At 37.7% G+C, this 17,262-nt stretch overlaps 3 protein-coding genes across 5 annotated transcripts in view; 2 read left to right on the plus strand and 1 right to left on the minus strand.

Moving 5' to 3' along the window:
* The window catches only part of LOC143149887 (1-phosphatidylinositol 4,5-bisphosphate phosphodiesterase epsilon-1), a 577,853-nt gene that overhangs the window by 217,355 nt on the left and 343,236 nt on the right, over positions 1 to 17,262 (minus strand). The window lies entirely within an intron of this gene.
* On the plus strand, positions 1,406 to 12,955 carry LOC143150202 (myosin-IIIb). 2 transcript variants are annotated; one of them, XM_076318299.1, is made up of 16 exons: positions 1,406 to 1,520; positions 2,685 to 3,019; positions 3,217 to 3,498; positions 3,924 to 4,508; positions 4,830 to 5,221; positions 5,334 to 5,662; positions 5,755 to 6,261; positions 6,411 to 6,697; positions 6,889 to 7,163; positions 7,616 to 7,983; positions 8,257 to 8,361; positions 8,441 to 8,697; positions 8,777 to 8,985; positions 9,097 to 9,177; positions 9,911 to 10,078; positions 10,866 to 12,955. In XM_076318299.1, the coding sequence occupies exons 1-16, from the start codon at positions 1,505 to 1,507 to the stop codon at positions 11,821 to 11,823; spliced, it is 5,154 nt and encodes a 1,717-aa protein (XP_076174414.1). In that variant the 5' UTR covers positions 1,406 to 1,504; the 3' UTR covers positions 11,824 to 12,955. The 2 variants fall into 2 exon arrangements, with proteins under 2 accessions (XP_076174414.1, XP_076174415.1); XM_076318300.1 differs by lacking the exon at positions 9,097 to 9,177.
* Positions 13,753 to 17,262, plus strand: part of Alpha-catr (alpha-catenin related) — a 115,830-nt gene continuing 112,320 nt past the window's right edge. For both annotated transcript variants that reach the window (XM_076318055.1, XM_076318054.1), the window contains exon 1: positions 13,753 to 13,886. In XM_076318055.1, the coding sequence (XP_076174170.1) occupies positions 13,800 to 13,886 (87 nt within the window). In that variant the 5' untranslated portion in view covers positions 13,753 to 13,799. The remainder of the gene's footprint in view (positions 13,887 to 17,262) is intronic.

Genomic DNA, 17,262 nt, shown 5'->3' on the forward strand with positions numbered 1-17,262 from the left:
GTATTTACATTTTTGTAATTTATCGACGTTTAAAATGCAAAATCACAATTTGACACGCAAATTGTTTCGTAAATAAGGAGCGCAACAGATACCCGTACATTTAGTACACTTCACGCCGTAGAACATATCGTATACAATAATTAACACGTGCGCGTGTTCGCTTACAAGATTATGAAATTATCTGTGTACTTTAGCGTGTCCTTGCATTTCCATTTCAAAGCAATATGGAAATTTTAATTAGCGGTTTAGGAAAGAAAACAATTGGACGTGTTCCATGAAATCTTGTAATGACTAGTTTCTTTCGTGTTATTATATTGCTCTCTACTGCTTTTGTTTAAGAATAATTGTTTCCAGAAAACGGTTTTCCATCAAAGCCTGCACGATATGTAGGCTTACTTGTGTTTATCTCGCATTCATACGGGATTAGTAACATTGTTAAAGATATTGTAGTGATTAAATTATAAACGAAGAAATAAAAGAACATTTTTGAAAAATCAGACCATACAAACACGGATCGAACGATCCGATCAAACGTTAATAATATCGGATTAAAATTTATCTCTCATTCGTAGTTTATATATCATAGACCTCAGCTGTCTCCCGTGAACCATAAATGTCCTGTTTAATTTCGTATTATAAACTGACATTCGAAACCACGAGTGGCTTCGATTCTTAGGCGGCTTCATCCAGTACCATACCACCTATTATCATATCTCAAATACAATTACTTGCTTTACTTGTAAAAAAAGACAGAATATATTTACGTTTTGTCACTGTTTCCTCGTAACAAATTTCTACAAATTTTCTTCCTTTCAAAAGTATATACACATACAAAAAAAGGGTTACTATATTTCAACATCTACAGACAAAAGTATCCTTTCAAGACTTGTAACGCGTATTTTAAACAATATCGTATATTTATTTTAAAACAGATCTTGCGATAGAGTTGGACAAATCGCTCCTATTTAATTTAAATGTAAAAAAAAGTACTACTATGCGTTTCGTTGCACTTCGTATGTAAGAATTGTAAAAAAAACCCATCGGTATATAAGCTACCGAACGAATAACAAAACGACACAATTTGCTTAAACATTTGTGCATTTAAGTTATACACGCATCGTATCCAATTATTAAACGAATCGCATTAATTAATGCACTCAGCCCACGTAAAAGTCTTTATTTCTCAGAGAAAAGAATATCAAACACATAATGCATGCGTAAGCCTATTGAAGTTATCATGGAATTAATATCAAAACCGCGAATTGAAATGACAGAAGTACCCGTGGCATGGTCTTCTTACGAGACCTATTTCTGAGCCCGAGCAGAAGTGCGCCGGTCTTACCGAGCTCAATCCTATTAAGGGGTTAACAGGTATCTGGTTAGAAAACGAACGACCCAGTCGTATCACGCACCTGGTCAGGTGCACAGTGTTCATTAATATCACTTGTACTTAAATAATGTACCGAGATTTTTGAATCCTCGAGCGCGAACGACAGTTACCGAAATGGGTGATATAATCGGTTAGTAAAAATCCATGTATCCAGGAACGCTGTCGAAAAGTAATTTTCAAAGTGCAGTGGCATAAATCTGAGTATCGGTAATAACATTTTCACGAAAGATTTGTATCTAATTGACGCCAGATCAAGGATGTATCTTAACGAAGAACTGTTTCGGATCGCAGTGAATTTTTAGTACTCTAGAGAACAATGGAATTCTATAATCATTTCTAGGCAATAGTTGACTCAACGTAAAAACATTGAACCATGTCGATTTAATTTTTCCATCGAATTTTTATCAATTTGATGGAATAATGAATAAAAAAAACTTTGTATCTATTTCTGAAAAAGAAAACCTTGCGAAGTGTAAATCTGATTATTATAAGAAGATATAATATTGTATTACATAATCGACTTTTCTAACTTATAGGATATAAACTGAATTATAGGCCGACTTTGCAGTTTCAAGTTTCTCTCTGAAACGCCGATAAGTGTATTGTATTATACTTGTTTATAATATTCTATGTTCAATAATTGTATACAGGTTTGACATTGTGTGTAGATTTAATTTTTTTCGTAATTGCGTACGATATATTTAAAGCTTAGAAACGTAACTTGTTTCAACTTTAAATACACGAAAATTTCATCAAACATCTCCTTTAACAACGTTTAGCTTCCAAATGTCTTTTTATCATTCGATGAATCCACAGTATAGCGATGACAACTTTTCTTTTTGCGGTTCACCGCAACTTTCTACGAGGCTTGATTTGAGAATTGCTTCGGTATCGCACTTTCTGCTCGTCAGTTATAAAGTTCCTAATACATGTAGAGTGGAATACTATTATCAATGTAATTTTCCAAACCACTGTCTCTAATACCACTTCTTACATTGTAATAAAGTTTCTCCCATCAACTAAACCAACAGAAAGATAAATTTTGACCTTTATATTCTAGTAACGATACCGTCACGCATCATATTGGCCGAGGGTGCTTTCAATAATAATTTATATTCAACGTAATATATAGTATCAAAATGAAACCGAAGAAATATTTCCTGTTTTACTAAGTTTGAAATTGAAACACACCGTTTTTGACCATTGAAAGCTGTTTCGGGACCCGGTAACTGTAATTTAATTTAATTTTCGTAAAAAATTTTATTTCACATAAAATTCGTCCGTCTTGTTCCAGAAATGACCGGTGGTGGGACCAATATGGCGTATCACGGTCTTAGCCAGCATGTAAATTTTGATGTGATACCAGACCCAGGCAATCGTTTCATTTTGGAGGAATTAATCGGCGAGGGGACATACGGAGAGGTTTATTCCGCGCATTGCAACACTACTGGAAATAAGGTTGCAATTAAGATACTGGAGAACGTTGCGGATAACATCGAAGAAATTGAAGAAGAGTATCTTGTGTTGAAAGATATGTGCCTTCATCCGAATATTCCACACTTTCAAGGTTTATTCTTAAAAAGAGCGAAGCCTGCTCAGGAAGAGGATCAATTATGGTTCGTCATGGAGGTATTGTCGCTCTAATCTTCGTTTCACAATGCAAACAGGAAAGCGTAACGGATGTAGAATTGAAAGATACATACTGTGGTTTTTAGTAACTTAACTTAAGCGTTAACATCCCCTTTCTGATCATTTATCAAGCTACAATTAATCAATCTCTCGATTCACGGCGAAACGAATTAATATATTAATTGCCTCGGTTTTAGTTATGCACCGGTGGGTCGGTGACCGATCTCGTCCAGGGTCTTAAGAGAAAAGGAAAACGTCTAACGGACGACCAAATAGCTTACATCCTCAAAGAAACGGTAGAAGCGTTAATTTATTTACACAGCAATCACTGCATGCACCGTGACGTTAAAGGACACAATATTTTGCTCACCGAGGAGGCACATGTTAAATTGATCGATTTCGGTGTATCTTCGCATCTTGCTGCAACACTCGCGAGGAAAAATACTTCTGTGGGGACACCGTATTGGATGGCGCCTGAGGTAAAGTAAAATTCTTAGTTAAATTTCTTGCATAAAAGTAATTAAAATTTACGATCGTTGTATACAATTTGCTTGAATTGTTCGATGAATTTAGTAACCGAAGATAGATTTTTATTTTAATTGCGAGAGCGATATGATAAAATGTTTCATTTGTATCGATTATGAAAATAATTTCACACAATATTCCAGAATGATGAAAAATATGACAAAATCGTGTAGAAAATTAGAATAGTACTCTTACAACCGAAAAAAGAAATTTACATTAATTTCTTCGATCTTATCAATGATTAACCTTTAATCGATCTAAACGGTTAAAAAATCGTGTTCAAGTATAAGTTATCGTAAAAAGTATGTTTTCTCAAATTATCGTACAACTCGTTAGATTGATCGAATAATTAAACCCATTAAATACAAATTTCGAACAGGTAATAGCCTGCGAGCAACAATTGGATTCCTCGTATGATTCTCGGTGCGACGTATGGTCGGTTGGGATCACCGCCATTGAGTTAGCAGAAGGTGATCCACCTTTATCCGAGCTGCATCCCATGAGAGCACTATTTCAAATTCCTAGAAACCCACCTCCATCTTTGAAAAACCCAGACCTCCATTCACCGGAGCTGCTGGACTTCATCACCGAATGTTTGGTCAAAGATCTCGAGCATCGACCTTTCGCTAGCGAATTAAAAGAGCACCCTTTACTGATGAACATTGAGCCAAATTTGGAAAAGATTAGAATGGAGTTGCGAGAAGAGATTCGTCGACAGAGAGCATTCGGTAGTGTTCATAGGCAACCCGAAATAACTACCAAGCATGGAAAACTAAAGACTGATCGAAAAACCAGACCAGAAAAAATGTACATGGATGATCTGGCTGCTCTGGATATGTTATCAGAAGACGGAATCGTTGACCAATTGCAACACAGATACGAGCAGGGTCAAATATACACGTACATCGGGGACATACTTGTCGCGGTTAATCCGTTTACAAATTTGGGACTGTACACAGGGATTGTAAGTATTTTTCAAACATCAAGTATTTGAATGTGAAATGTGTTCTCCGAAGCTGTAGAACTTGTCTCGAAAATCGATCAAATTTCGGAGGAATAATGCGTAAAGAAAAGAAAACGGAAAATACGAAGTAGACTGTCACGTTTGCGAGTAATTTCAATTTTGAATGTATCAAAATTTCGAATCGTAAAATTGAAAACGGTGATTTTAATTATTAATTTACCGGATATTCGTTTTCTGTAGCTGCTAATTCAAAAGTCTTAATAGCCAGACGTTTCTTAACTGAAAAGTGGATATTTGCTGAGTAAATGTTAACTTCTGTAGGAGCAAAAAAGATACAAAGGCCAAGCGAGGTCGGACAATCCGCCTCATATTTTTGCTGTTGCCGATGCTGCGTACCAAGCGTTGCTTCATCAACGACAAAATCAAGCGATCGTGATTAGCGGAGAATCCGGTGCAGGTAAAACCGAAAGCGCGAATTTACTGTTGAAGCAATTGGTTTACCTCAGCAAGGCTCCGAATCGTAATCTCGAAGAAAGAATTCTTCAAATAAACCCAATCATGGAAGCTTTCGGTAACGCAACCACTGGTATCAATGCAAACTCGTCGAGGTTTGGAAAGTATTTGGATTTAACGATGACCAAAGGTGGCAAAGTCACTGGTGCCAGAATATCCGTATATTTGTTAGAACAATCTCGAGTAGTCGCTCAAGCCGAGTGAGTATTTTATAGTACATCTCATGTTGAACACTACGAGAGAATTAATTTTAGAATTAATTCGATCGAAAGTTTGTAATTTTATTGATACGTTTCGGTGAAATCCTTTCAGAGGCGAGCGTAATTTCCACATATTTTACTACATGTACGATGGTCTAGAGGCAGACGGTCGTTTGTCAGAGTTCTATCTAAACGACAATCTTCGAAAGCAGCATCGATATCTAATGGATCATAGTCAAACGTCTCAAGCGCATATCGATAAATTCCATCAGTTAAAGAATGGCTTCAAACTACTCGGATTTCAAGACAGCGAGGTCGACACGGTATATCGTATCCTGGCTGCTGTGCTTCATCTCGGTGATATCGAGTTTGGAGAAGTGGCGAGCGAAGACAATACCGATAATAAGAGTCGACTAATTGACACAGCACCCTTGAACAGAGGTAATCACGTGTTTTTATCGATAGGTGTATTCGTTTCGAACGCGATCCACAGCGAAACGTTTCCAGTTGGTAATCCTTGAAACACGTTCCAGTTTCGCAATTACTCGGTGTCGAAGAGAACGATCTTCTGGAGGCTTTAACATCGTACTCGGTTATGACCAGAGGGGAAACAATCACGCGAAACAATACAGTGACAGAAGCCTCCGCAGCGAGAGACGCCATGGCAAAAGGACTCTACGGTCGATTGTTCGACTGGATGGTCAATCAAATCAATTGTTTGCTAAGCTTCAACCGTTCTCCAAATTACGAACCGTTGGCCATTGGTCTCCTCGACATTTTCGGATTCGAGAATTTCCCTAGAAATTCCTTCGAGCAGTTGTGCATTAACATTGCCAACGAACAGATACAGTATTACTTCAATCAGCATATTTTCACCTGGGAGCAGCAAGAATACATGGCAGAAGGAATACCGGTAGATTTGGTCGAGTTCTCGGACAACAGGCCAGTCTTGGACATGTTGTTAAGTAAACCTATGGGTCTTTTGGCCCTTCTGGACGAAGAAAGTCGATTTCCTAGGGCCACGAATAAATCTTTGATCGGTGAGCCTCGGTTGGATCTTTTTCGTTTTCTTTATTTGAGAAAGTTTCGACATTTTTCATAGTTCTTTGTTCGAGATCTTTTGCTGATATAAAATGGTAAATAGTTTTTGTATTTTATTCTACAAGAGAATCTTAAACACGTATTACAGAAAAGTTCCACAACAACATCAAATCGAAGTTCTACGTACGACCGAAATCGGACGCGGTTTGTTTCGCAGTTCATCACTTCGCAGGACGCGTGGTTTACCAAGCGGAAGGTTTCTTAGAAAAGAACAGAAACTTCCTGCCACCTGAAGTCATCCAACTGGTCAGGCAATCTCAATACGATATGGTTCGTTTCTTGTTCCAATGCCCGATCACAAAGACTGGCAACCTTTACTCGGCGATACACGAAACCGATTCGAAGAAGTTATCACAGTCCAATCAGAATACAAAGGTATTTCGAAATATTTTTAAATTGATTTTCAATTGAACGATAACGTAAAGAATTTTTCTTTGCGTCGCGTTGTACCGTTTGTAATGTTACTCGGTCGAAAGGAAAGTTACGTTTCGAATACGTGGGCGACGTCAGATGTCTTCCTTTGGTGAAATCTTTTGCAACTACACTCTATTGTTGAATTGTCTCAGGAACGTTATTCCAGTCGAGGATTAGCGTCGCAATCTAGAGCTCAACAAACAGTAGCAACGTACTTCCGATATTCGCTAATGGATTTGTTGCAAAAAATGGTGTCAGGATCGCCGCAATTCGTGCGTTGCATAAAACCGAACGATTCGAGGAGCCCGCGATTCTTCGACAAAGAAAAGGTCGTGAAACAGTTAAGATACACCGGGGTACTGGAGACAATAAGAATCCGGCAGAATGGTTTCTCGCATAGAATACCATTCAATGAATTTCTGAAAAGGCACGTACCAAGGCACTTCTTTTCTATTTTAAAACGTAAATACAATGAAATTTTCATAAATGGATAACTGTTTTATGCATTTTTCTCTCAAATGAAACCCAACATTTATCCCATTGTGGCTCCATATATTCGGCTCATTTTACAGCAGATGATAAATCAAGATGATGAATCTTGGCAAGAAACTTTTTTTTTTTTTGATCGTTCATATCATTTTCAAATTGAAATTCTTTTTAACGATACTAAATTTAACTTTTCTTTAAGCTGCTCGCATCTTTTTCAAATAGAAATTGTTTCCGAGCCTATATGGTTCAATATATTTCGCATATTTTACGGACGGTGACGAATCAATCCTTTTCTTGGGATTGTTCGTATCATTTTTTCAATTTGTATATAACAAGTGTATCTTTTTATTTGAGTTGCTGTAATGTCCTGTACTTGCATTTGCATTACAGATATTGCTTCTTGGCATTCGGCTACGATGAACGTGTTGTAGCTAATCGCGACAATTGTCGATTACTTCTGATTCGCTTAAAAATGGATGGATGGGCATTGGGCAGATCGAAAGTCTTCCTTAAATACTATCACGTGGAGTTTCTTTCGAAAATGTACGAGGAGCAACTTAAGAAAATCGTTATGGTCCAGGCGTGCGTTCGCAGATGGCTCGCTAGGATTCGATTCAAAAAACAAAAGTGGCAATTCGCTGTATCCGTTGTCACTTTACAACGTCATATTCGTGGATGGTTGTCGAGGAAACATTTGCAAGAACAGCTGAAGAAAAAGGAAGAAGAAGAGGAAGCAACTGTTCTACAAAAATTAATAGGTAATTTTATAATGTTCACAGTCTCGGTCTACGTTCTCTTTCGTTACGAAGTAAAAGGAATACTGTGCAAACATCCTGGAATGTTTAAGAAAGTTTCATCATTGTTTGTATTTTTTTTTTTTACTGATATTTTTTAACAGAACGAGAGATTTTCAATGTAAATTTTTTGATCGTAATACGAGAAAGATATTTTTTCCGTATCGACGTTTCGGTTTCGTGCGTACAGTAAACTTTGTGTACGTTCTAAAAATTGTTTAAATACTCTTATTACAGAAGAACAAAAAAGAATAGCTGCGGAGCAAGCAGAAGAAAACGATGAAGTGAAAGTCGAAAAAGATGCATTGCAAGAAAGCGACGCAGCCGTCATCATCCAGAGCCGTAAGATTATTAATTTCATTTTCAAAATTGTATCTAGTACTTGTGTCTAACTCTAAATCAATTTTCGTACGTTTTACAGACTTCAGAGGTTACACTATCCGCAAACGTTTCGGGCCTGAATTGGAGGAACGTTTCAAGAGAATCTTGAACGATTACAACAACAAATTCGAAGCTCATAAAGCGTTGTTGCGGGAAGGTCTGAAGAACGAAGATGCCGCGTTCATTGTCCAACGATGGTACAAGAAAGAAGAAAAGGTTAAGAAGAGGAAGCCACCTCAGAAAGACAACATACATCCGAAACTAAGACAAGCTGATCTCATACAATTCTCTCAGAACGTGAGTAAAAGGCTTTTGAGGAAACAATTCATTCTATTCGATTTGTGCTTAATTTTAATTCATCTGAATCGCAACGAAGGTTCACATGAAGAATCAAGAAGTGCACAAGAACCAACGTCGCAATAAAGCGGGTGTGCGATTAAACGACATTGACGAACCACCTCCGGATTATGTTCGTCCCGAAGGTTTCAAAATGGTGCAGCCCATCATGCAGTATCGAAGCGGCAACGAAGTGGAGGGAGAAGAGACCTCGAAGTACTACCACGATTTGAAGAGCGAGATGAGCAGGTAAATAAACATAGTGTCTTATTGCAATCGATTGCACAGTTTCTTTCTATGCGGGTGAATGGGAAATTCGAATGCTCAATTTTCGAATGCTTTTGGCACTCGCATCGGAAGTGGTTCGGACTTCGAAGAAGACGAAGCTGGCTGGGACTTACCGTTGATACAGCTAGAAAATGACCTCCACCCAATGTCGAGGTATATCGTACATCTCGGATCAATCTCCCATAGAGAATTCTTAGCTTAGGGAAATCTAAAGGTTTCCAAAGATGTATTGTCTCTTTTTAATTTGTAAACGTGTAGAAGTAAGAATTAAAACAACTGTTCGCTTGGAAAATGTGATTTAAGAAAACTACGTTTGGAATAGTCTTAACTAACTTCACTTTTATTACGATCTTCTCGACTGTGCAACTTTCGATACATGAAAGTTTTTTTTATTAATTTCACTATATTTCTTCTCAAATATAAAACAAAGACGTTACGTCTGTCTTCCTCTTACACCCATGTATATGTTTATAGTTTTGGTTTACTTTATAGATTGTTCGTGTATTTTATGCAAGAAAATATTGTAGTAAAACTTACGTTTGTTGATATTACTACAAATATGTAGGTAGCAATTAGTACGTTTTAATCGATTATTGTAGCACCTTAGAATTAAGATTAAGCAATACCCTGTAATGCATTGTGTGTAGGAATATTCATGTTTGTTCGTGTATTTTATGCAAGAAAATATTGTGGTAAAACTTACGTTTGTTGATATTACTACAAATATGTAGGTAGCAATTAGTACGTTTTAATCGATTATTGTAGCACCTTAGAATTAAGATTAAGTAATACCCTGTGATACAATGCGTGTAGAAATATTCGTGTTTGTCTCGTAGCTAAATATTTATTTCGCGCCAAGCTGTTAATGTTGTGTCCAATTTAACAGAAGTCGAATGGGTCAAATTCTGGAAATGAACGTCGAGAGGAGAGAACGTTTAGAAGCTCAAGGCGGGTTTGCAATAGCTCCGGAACAACAACTCTCGGACATATGGCACAAAGCTTTGAGAAACCCAGGCGAAACGATACTACAAGAAGAGAACCCAGGCAGAGTGAGGTATGCTCGAACTTTCCTCACAATTAAATCGCTTACTCCATTTTTGCCCGATTTGAACAGTCCCCTGTTTGAATTGTAAATCGTTCCGTTGAACGATCCGTTGGTTTCCTTTGTTTATTTTCCCGATTCTAAATTCATTAGTGATATAGCGATCGAGTTACTAATCTTTTGTTATGTTTCTATACTTTGCCAGAGGTATCATGGCAAACTTCCAGGTAAAATTATAAAATTACGTCCCCTGTAGACTTAATTTCATTTAGAAATCCCTTGTGTAGTTATTATACAAATCTAAAGAATGAAGTCAGTTTTCAAATTTTTGTTTCAAAGAAGCAGCTACCTAAAGGAATTTATCCAAGATCGAACACGAACAATTTAATTTCCCTTTAATAAGTTATAATCGATATATATTAGAGTAGGTAGAGAAGAGTTAAAAAACAGTGATAAAATAATCGAATACCTGAATCAATGCGTTTACCAAACGCAATTTGGATTTCGTGTTATCGAACGTTCTCCACATTAAGATACACTCGAATAATACTGACGTTGCGATATATAATAGGTTGTTCAATAATTCGATAAATTTATCGAACGACGAAACTTATCGAGCAACATAGCAATATACTGTTCGATAAGTTTCATCGAACGACAAAACTTATTGAACAACCTAGTGGATACCTAAGTTAAACGTTCATTTGTAATCTTTAATTAGCAACCGGTAGCTTTGAAACCAATATAAATAAACCAGCGTGCTGCAACAATTTAATTGGAAGAGATTCTCTCGTTGCAGTACAAGGACTAATCACGTGCCTAACAACCTGCGGTCCTCTGAAGGCTATCCAAACCGCAAACAACCTGGAGTCAACCCTTCGAATATCAACGATTCAAATGGCTTACGATCCCGATACACCAACAGGACCAATGGTGTAAACGAACAACAGCAACCTGCTAATGGTCATCAGCGTAACGTCAACGGATGTTCCGTAAATGGACACCAAAACGCGTTCAATGGCCACTCCAATTTTGCAAACGGACATCCAAACATTGTTAACGGACACATAAGTAACAGTCACGGTCCATCGAATGGACACGAGACTCCGATTAATGGCCATTCCAATTCCGTTAACGAACATTCTGTCGTGAACGGTCACGTGGCTAAGGTCAACGGGCATCGAAATATCGCGAACGGTTGTCAAAACGGTTTATACATTAACAAAATGGTTGCCAATGGGTTTGTCGGTCAGAGAGACGATTCGAGCAAACAGTCAGGATTCGGTAACGGTCTTAAGAACAATTCGAACGATCGAACAAAAGGAACAGGACCATCGAAAGAGAATGGAGTCACCGAGAAAAATCGGCAAATCGGAGTCGACGGTAAAAATGGTATCAATCGAACAGTGGTGGGTCAAAACGCTGTGGGTGGTCGAGTAGGTGTGAGAAAAGAATTGGGAAAGGACACGTTCGGTATTCCAGGCGATCTCAGACAACTTTTGAGGCCAACTGTCGTTCAAAAACGACAGGAAATCATCAAAGTCGATTACGATCCGGAAGATATCAACGGACCGTATAATTTTAGACAGTTTTTAAGGCCAGCCGAGTATCTTCCGACTGAATCTTTGAGAAAGAGGAAAGGTGGGCTAGCCTCCAACGGTGTCGCAGTCTCGAAGGACAGAATTCCTGAGAAACATGTAAAGAGGAGGGCACCGTTGGCACCGAATCAAAATAAACTCGTTAATGTGAAAAAGTAACGTTACGCGATGCCCGAACGTTCAAACTTTCTTAGAGCACGAGCAGTTTAGCAACGTGTTTGCTAAAAATACGAGAAATTGATCAGTCCAAGGATCGGAAATACAGGGTGCTCGGAGGAGAAGCTTTTTTTGGAATTTAAAAGATTTTAGTACGACAACTTACTCATCTCTATTCGTTAACTATTGGGTTAATTGACAAATATTTTTCGTATCTTTCGTATCTTTCTTCGTGCAGATTTTATCATAGCTCTACTTATGCACCAGTGTAGTGGTGAATTAATGTTAATTACGCATCAGTGTAATAAATAATATATTCGACGATGTCTGTTTACAGACGATGTTTAACGAGTAAAAGCTGATAAAGTACACGCGTTATTGAAACGAAGAAATATTTCTGCTAGATTTAATTCGACGATTTTTGTTACTTTTGTGATTATTGTACCGTCTTAGAATCCGGAGCCTTTTCGAACACCCTGTATTTGAAAGCAGCATTCACTTCGTTCCTAAATAGATGGCAGTAACCATTTTGAACAAACTTGACGCAAACATTACGAAATACAACTTATTTTCATTTCAGAGATAATTTCTGCTCTGTACTTCTCGAATACGTTTGTAACTTTTTCTTTTTATACAAGAATTTCTCTATTTTCCATTTATTTAGGGAGACCGAATTCTATCGAAATTTTATAATAACCGAAGATATCGTTAGTTCAATTCCACCTCGCCATCGATTACTGCTGCCTGATAAAACGTGTTTCAATGATAATCTATATTTAGAACTAGTCATGTGTAGCTTTACGAAAGACTTAGATGTGTTCGATAGCGTTAAAAAAAAAATTTGTTCCCGAAGTTTCGACGGTGTTTACCGCGTATCGTGACATTTATATTTAAAACGAACTCAACTCGCAATGTACGACTAATACGATTAATCGTCGAGATTGTTTATTAGTGACCTACCTTGTTAAATATTTGCGAAAAAAAAATCTTGATTAGTGGCTATTATCAAATATTTGTTGAAACCTGATACCAATACGTAATACGTGTGTCGAAAATACAGCTTGTATATAAAATTCTCATAGAAACAAGAGGAATAATAATATATTAAATACATGTTACGCTTTAGACTACGAAATTCGTTCTACTCGTTATTATTCATGGCGTTTCTTTCGTTATCCTGTCAAATACAATACCTCTATGTATCGGCATAAATTGCAAATTATAATTTCGAACTAGCGTCGAACAATTCGTAATTTACGTTGGAGAATTAATGTTATTCGATGCATCGATATAAATTGCAAATTCACTCTCGGAAAATAAAGCAAAATGAAAACTTTGATCGTTTCATTCCTGCGATTTCAATTTTATTTCGTCCACCGTTCTGATTCTATCGATTTATCTTTGCGCTTGAAAATTTATTTTACGTTCGACGTGGTACTTGCCTTTTTTTTTTGGCGACGATCATGGCGCGCAAAGGAAAAGTAAATTGAAATTCACGTACCTCGTATATTTCGTTTCGACGTAGAAATTGATCTCCGATTCGATGCTCGGTCCAAGAATTTCATCCCGACGGTGCACCAGCGTGACAATTTCTTTCTTCTTCCCGAAATTTTCAAAGAACTACGATTGAAACGTTTGCAAATGACAAGAACGAACTGTTTACTAACGAGCGCTGTTCAAATGCGAGAGTTGCACCTCGAGACGCCAGATGGCTCTGCAGCGTCATCCACAAAACTCCGATACGTGGGCGCGCGTCGAGCAGTTTCACGAGTGTCGCCGTGGCGATGTGGTGTCGCTCGCATCGGTGGCTATCCGCGCGATGATTGGTCAGCGGGCACAGAAGAGGGGCGTCTAGGGAAATAAGTGGAAAGGATCGGCCGTCGTAAGGGGGTTGTCGACAGGCACGAGAAGTGAGAGGGGGTGCAACGAACCCTCTAGGCTCGGTTCGAGTCTACGGAGCGCGGAGTTGTGTTCTAATCATGGCGACACCCGACCCCGTAGACCCAGCCACCCTAGAGATTAAGACCCGTAGCATAGAACAGACACTACTCCCACTAGTAAAACAGGTAAGACAATTAATCGGAAAGTGGAGGAAAGAAACATTCGTGTGCTCTAATCACTCGGTTTTTATTTGAGCTGCTTACAGTCCCTGGCCTTTAACCGCGATAGGTTAAGGTCTTCCTACCCCGGCTTTTCTCGATACGTTACGTTCTGTTGCACGGCACTCCGTATCACCCATAGAGCAACCGTGTTTGTGTGCGCGTGTTCACGATTCTACGTGTGCGTGTGTGTTTGCACGTGTGTGAGTTTATACGTACGCGACCGATGCATGTACATACATATATCCATAGGAAAGCGAGTGGACCGCGTACCTGACAGAGAGAAAGAGAGAACGTAAGACGAACGAAAAGGCTAGGAGAGTGCGATAAGGACAAACGAGTGTACCGGCCGCTTTTAAGAGTGGGATAGACATACGAAAAGAGCGTGTCGCGAGGGATTAAGAGTTACTTAACGGGCCTGGAACGCGTAGTTATCAACCATTTCTCCGACATCGATTCGATCTTAACGAAAATGTCTTTTTCGGGCCACCGTGGCCTTTTACGTTCGTAGCGAAACACTACGATATTTGACAGTTCTCATGCCGGGCATGTACATACATACGTATATACTTTGCATCATCGAGCGACGGAGCTGCCACGCGCTCGGTGTAACAGATATTTTGGTATTTCTTCGTTCTCTCTCACTCTCGCCTTTTTGTCGTTGAGCTTTTCTTTCTCGGTCTATCTTCTCTGCCCGTAACTGTACACATACGTGTATATGTGCGTATATATATTTCACGGAAGTCACGTGACCAGTGTTTCGTGCCGCGGCGTCAATTTCAAGCTTTTATAAAGTTACGACGAATTTTCGTTGTGTAATCGCGAACACGTGTGCGACGAAATTGTGTATGCACGGATGTGGGTGGCCACACGCTCCGAGCACACAAGCGGAAGAAACATGCCGCGAAGTCAAAGGCCGTTGAACGAATCAAACCTGAAAAAAGATTTCGATCTAACTTCCACGAATTCGACGGACTAATGCACGCAACGTTGAGAAAGTGACGTCACTACGGTGGTAAATACAACGATTAGTTTCACTTTTATGTAAACGTTTACGACGGCAGACTTTTTTATTCGAATTTGTATTAACGAAGTTGCGCGAATGATTCTTTTTTTTTTTTTTTTATTTTGTTTACAAAGCTCTTTAACTGGAAAATTATAACGAAGTAAATATATCTATGCTATAAATAACCCCTAGTATGTGTAACAACGTACATTGTTTTATAAGAAACTTCAGTCTCCGAGATTAATGAAATGGCGCGCGTTCTATATTTTATTATTCCTCTTTTACTATCCGATACTAATTTTGGCCACATCGAAGAGTCGAAGAAACGTTTCGGTAGTTTTCAATTTTCCTAGACTTTTGTTTTGCGATTTCAAACTTCGAATACGTTCACGCGGTAAGTCGCTTTAAGAATCCAATATAATTTTTATTTTTTTATTTCAATTTTGTAGTTTGATTATCATTCGTACTATATGTAAAAGGTAAATCTGGTTTTTCAATGAATATTTATAAGTTGCACACTATAAGCCGTACGTTTCACATCACTTTATTCGTTATATTTCGAAATGCAACAAATTATCTGGATAATTGTAATTATTTACTGTAATTTTTCAATAATTATTTTATATCGTATAAACGTATTTAATATACGTTCTTAAACTGCATATTTATCCACGATAAAAATGAAACGAACAAAAGAATACGAATAATCTAGATCAGTACTGATTTATTAATAATGTCGGATATAAAAATGTTCCGATGTAAACGAAGAATGTGAAAAGAAATAGTTGAAAAATTAACGAAAAGCAAAAGCAAATGATAAAAAAATTGAGGCATTAGTGAAATAAGTAATCTACCATTACTGTCAAATAAAAAGTAGATGCTTTCACCCTTATAGGGAAACTTTTGTTGGAAATATTGGATCTCCATAAAAGGATGATAAGAAGTCATGTGGAACGTATGGCAGATATTTCATCTATTTTTATTTTATGCTAAGGAATTTTTCCAAATTATGGATACACTATAAATATAAATAGAATATTACATTCTTTACTCGATTGACCAAATTAGACGATCTTGCTTAACAACGAGATGACAATTCCTTTCAAAATGATTACAATTATTGAAAGAATGAATTGTCAAATTGTTGTACAAAATTGTTCTGTAGTATTAGAATCTAATCTTTTATATTTTCCATGGTCAACGACGCTATAACTTTTATCAATCACAGTCGTGGATATTGAAAGAATGACAATGCAAATAGGAAAGAATAATTGTAACAAATATCGTAGAGTTAACGGAACTCTAGAAAAAAGTTAAATGATTTCGTAACTCTCAAATTATTAAAATCTCACCTGTAAATATCGAATTAAAAGTATCTTACTTCGAGTACCCGAACGTTTACGTGTAAATGAAATTGTCGGTTAGCGTTCTGAAATTATTCATTTATCAATGTATACCTACAGATACCCACACACATACAGACTTGTAAAGTCACACAGCCAATTACAAAAACGTGCCATCGTGGTAACGTAGAATCGAAATGTGTAACGTATATTCAAATATGATAAAATTATTGGTCAAAGTACGGTATTCGCTCTGAGACCTTTTTAGAATAAATATCGAAGGAAGAGTTACATCGACGGGTTATTGCCCCTTTGATCGAATTAAAGGGAGCCCGCCCCCCCCCCCCCTTTTAAACGCGTTTCAAAGAAGTCGTGTCTTTAAAAGAAACCTGAATCAACGATCGCTTTGTATCTTTGTCATTCTAAATTTTCGCTGCTTCGCGTACGGAATAGTCTTAAAACACGAATCTCGATTCACAAAAGACGTCGTTACCAAAGGCAGGAAAGCAAACGAACAGGTTCGAGTCGATTCACTTTATCCTAGGATCCATTTCATTTCGTACTCACCGATCCCGTTTTCCGCGTTACCATTCTCTGCGGTATATTCGAGTGGTTATTCTAAATAAGTAATCTACCGTATTTACGTATTCCGGTGATGCATAATTAATCGGTGAAAAATTAAATATTACGCCCTCGACACAATTTAAATATATCGATTTTACAGAAGAGGCGAAAGGAAATGTTACAATTCGTTCAGTGTCCCGGTTGCGCGTTATTTAAGGGACCTAAAAAAAACATTCGGCTGAAACTATCTCGTACCGTTCTATCGAAATTTGAATAGTCCATCGTTTCGATTGTTTACGTTAACTATCGCAAAATTTCTCAACTTCGATTCCCTTTTTTAATTTATGAATCCTTTCCTTTCGAACAACGTTAGTGGCACTTTAACTCGTGGCGAGCATATTTTCTATGCGATAACCACGTAATCCAATAA

Source organism: Ptiloglossa arizonensis, chromosome 8 (assembly GCF_051014685.1).
Source record: "Ptiloglossa arizonensis isolate GNS036 chromosome 8, iyPtiAriz1_principal, whole genome shotgun sequence".
In the NCBI taxonomy this organism is placed as follows: domain Eukaryota; kingdom Metazoa; phylum Arthropoda; class Insecta; order Hymenoptera; family Colletidae; genus Ptiloglossa; species Ptiloglossa arizonensis.

Excerpts from the sequence above, each read along its gene's own strand:
- LOC143150202 (XM_076318299.1), top strand. Across the intron at positions 3,020-3,216 it reads AATTATGGTTCGTCATGGAG|TTATGCACCGGTGGGTCGGT; the intron begins GTATTGTCGCTC and ends CCTCGGTTTTAG. Across the intron at positions 9,178-9,910 it reads GACCTCCACCCAATGTCGAG|AAGTCGAATGGGTCAAATTC; the intron begins GTATATCGTACA and ends CCAATTTAACAG.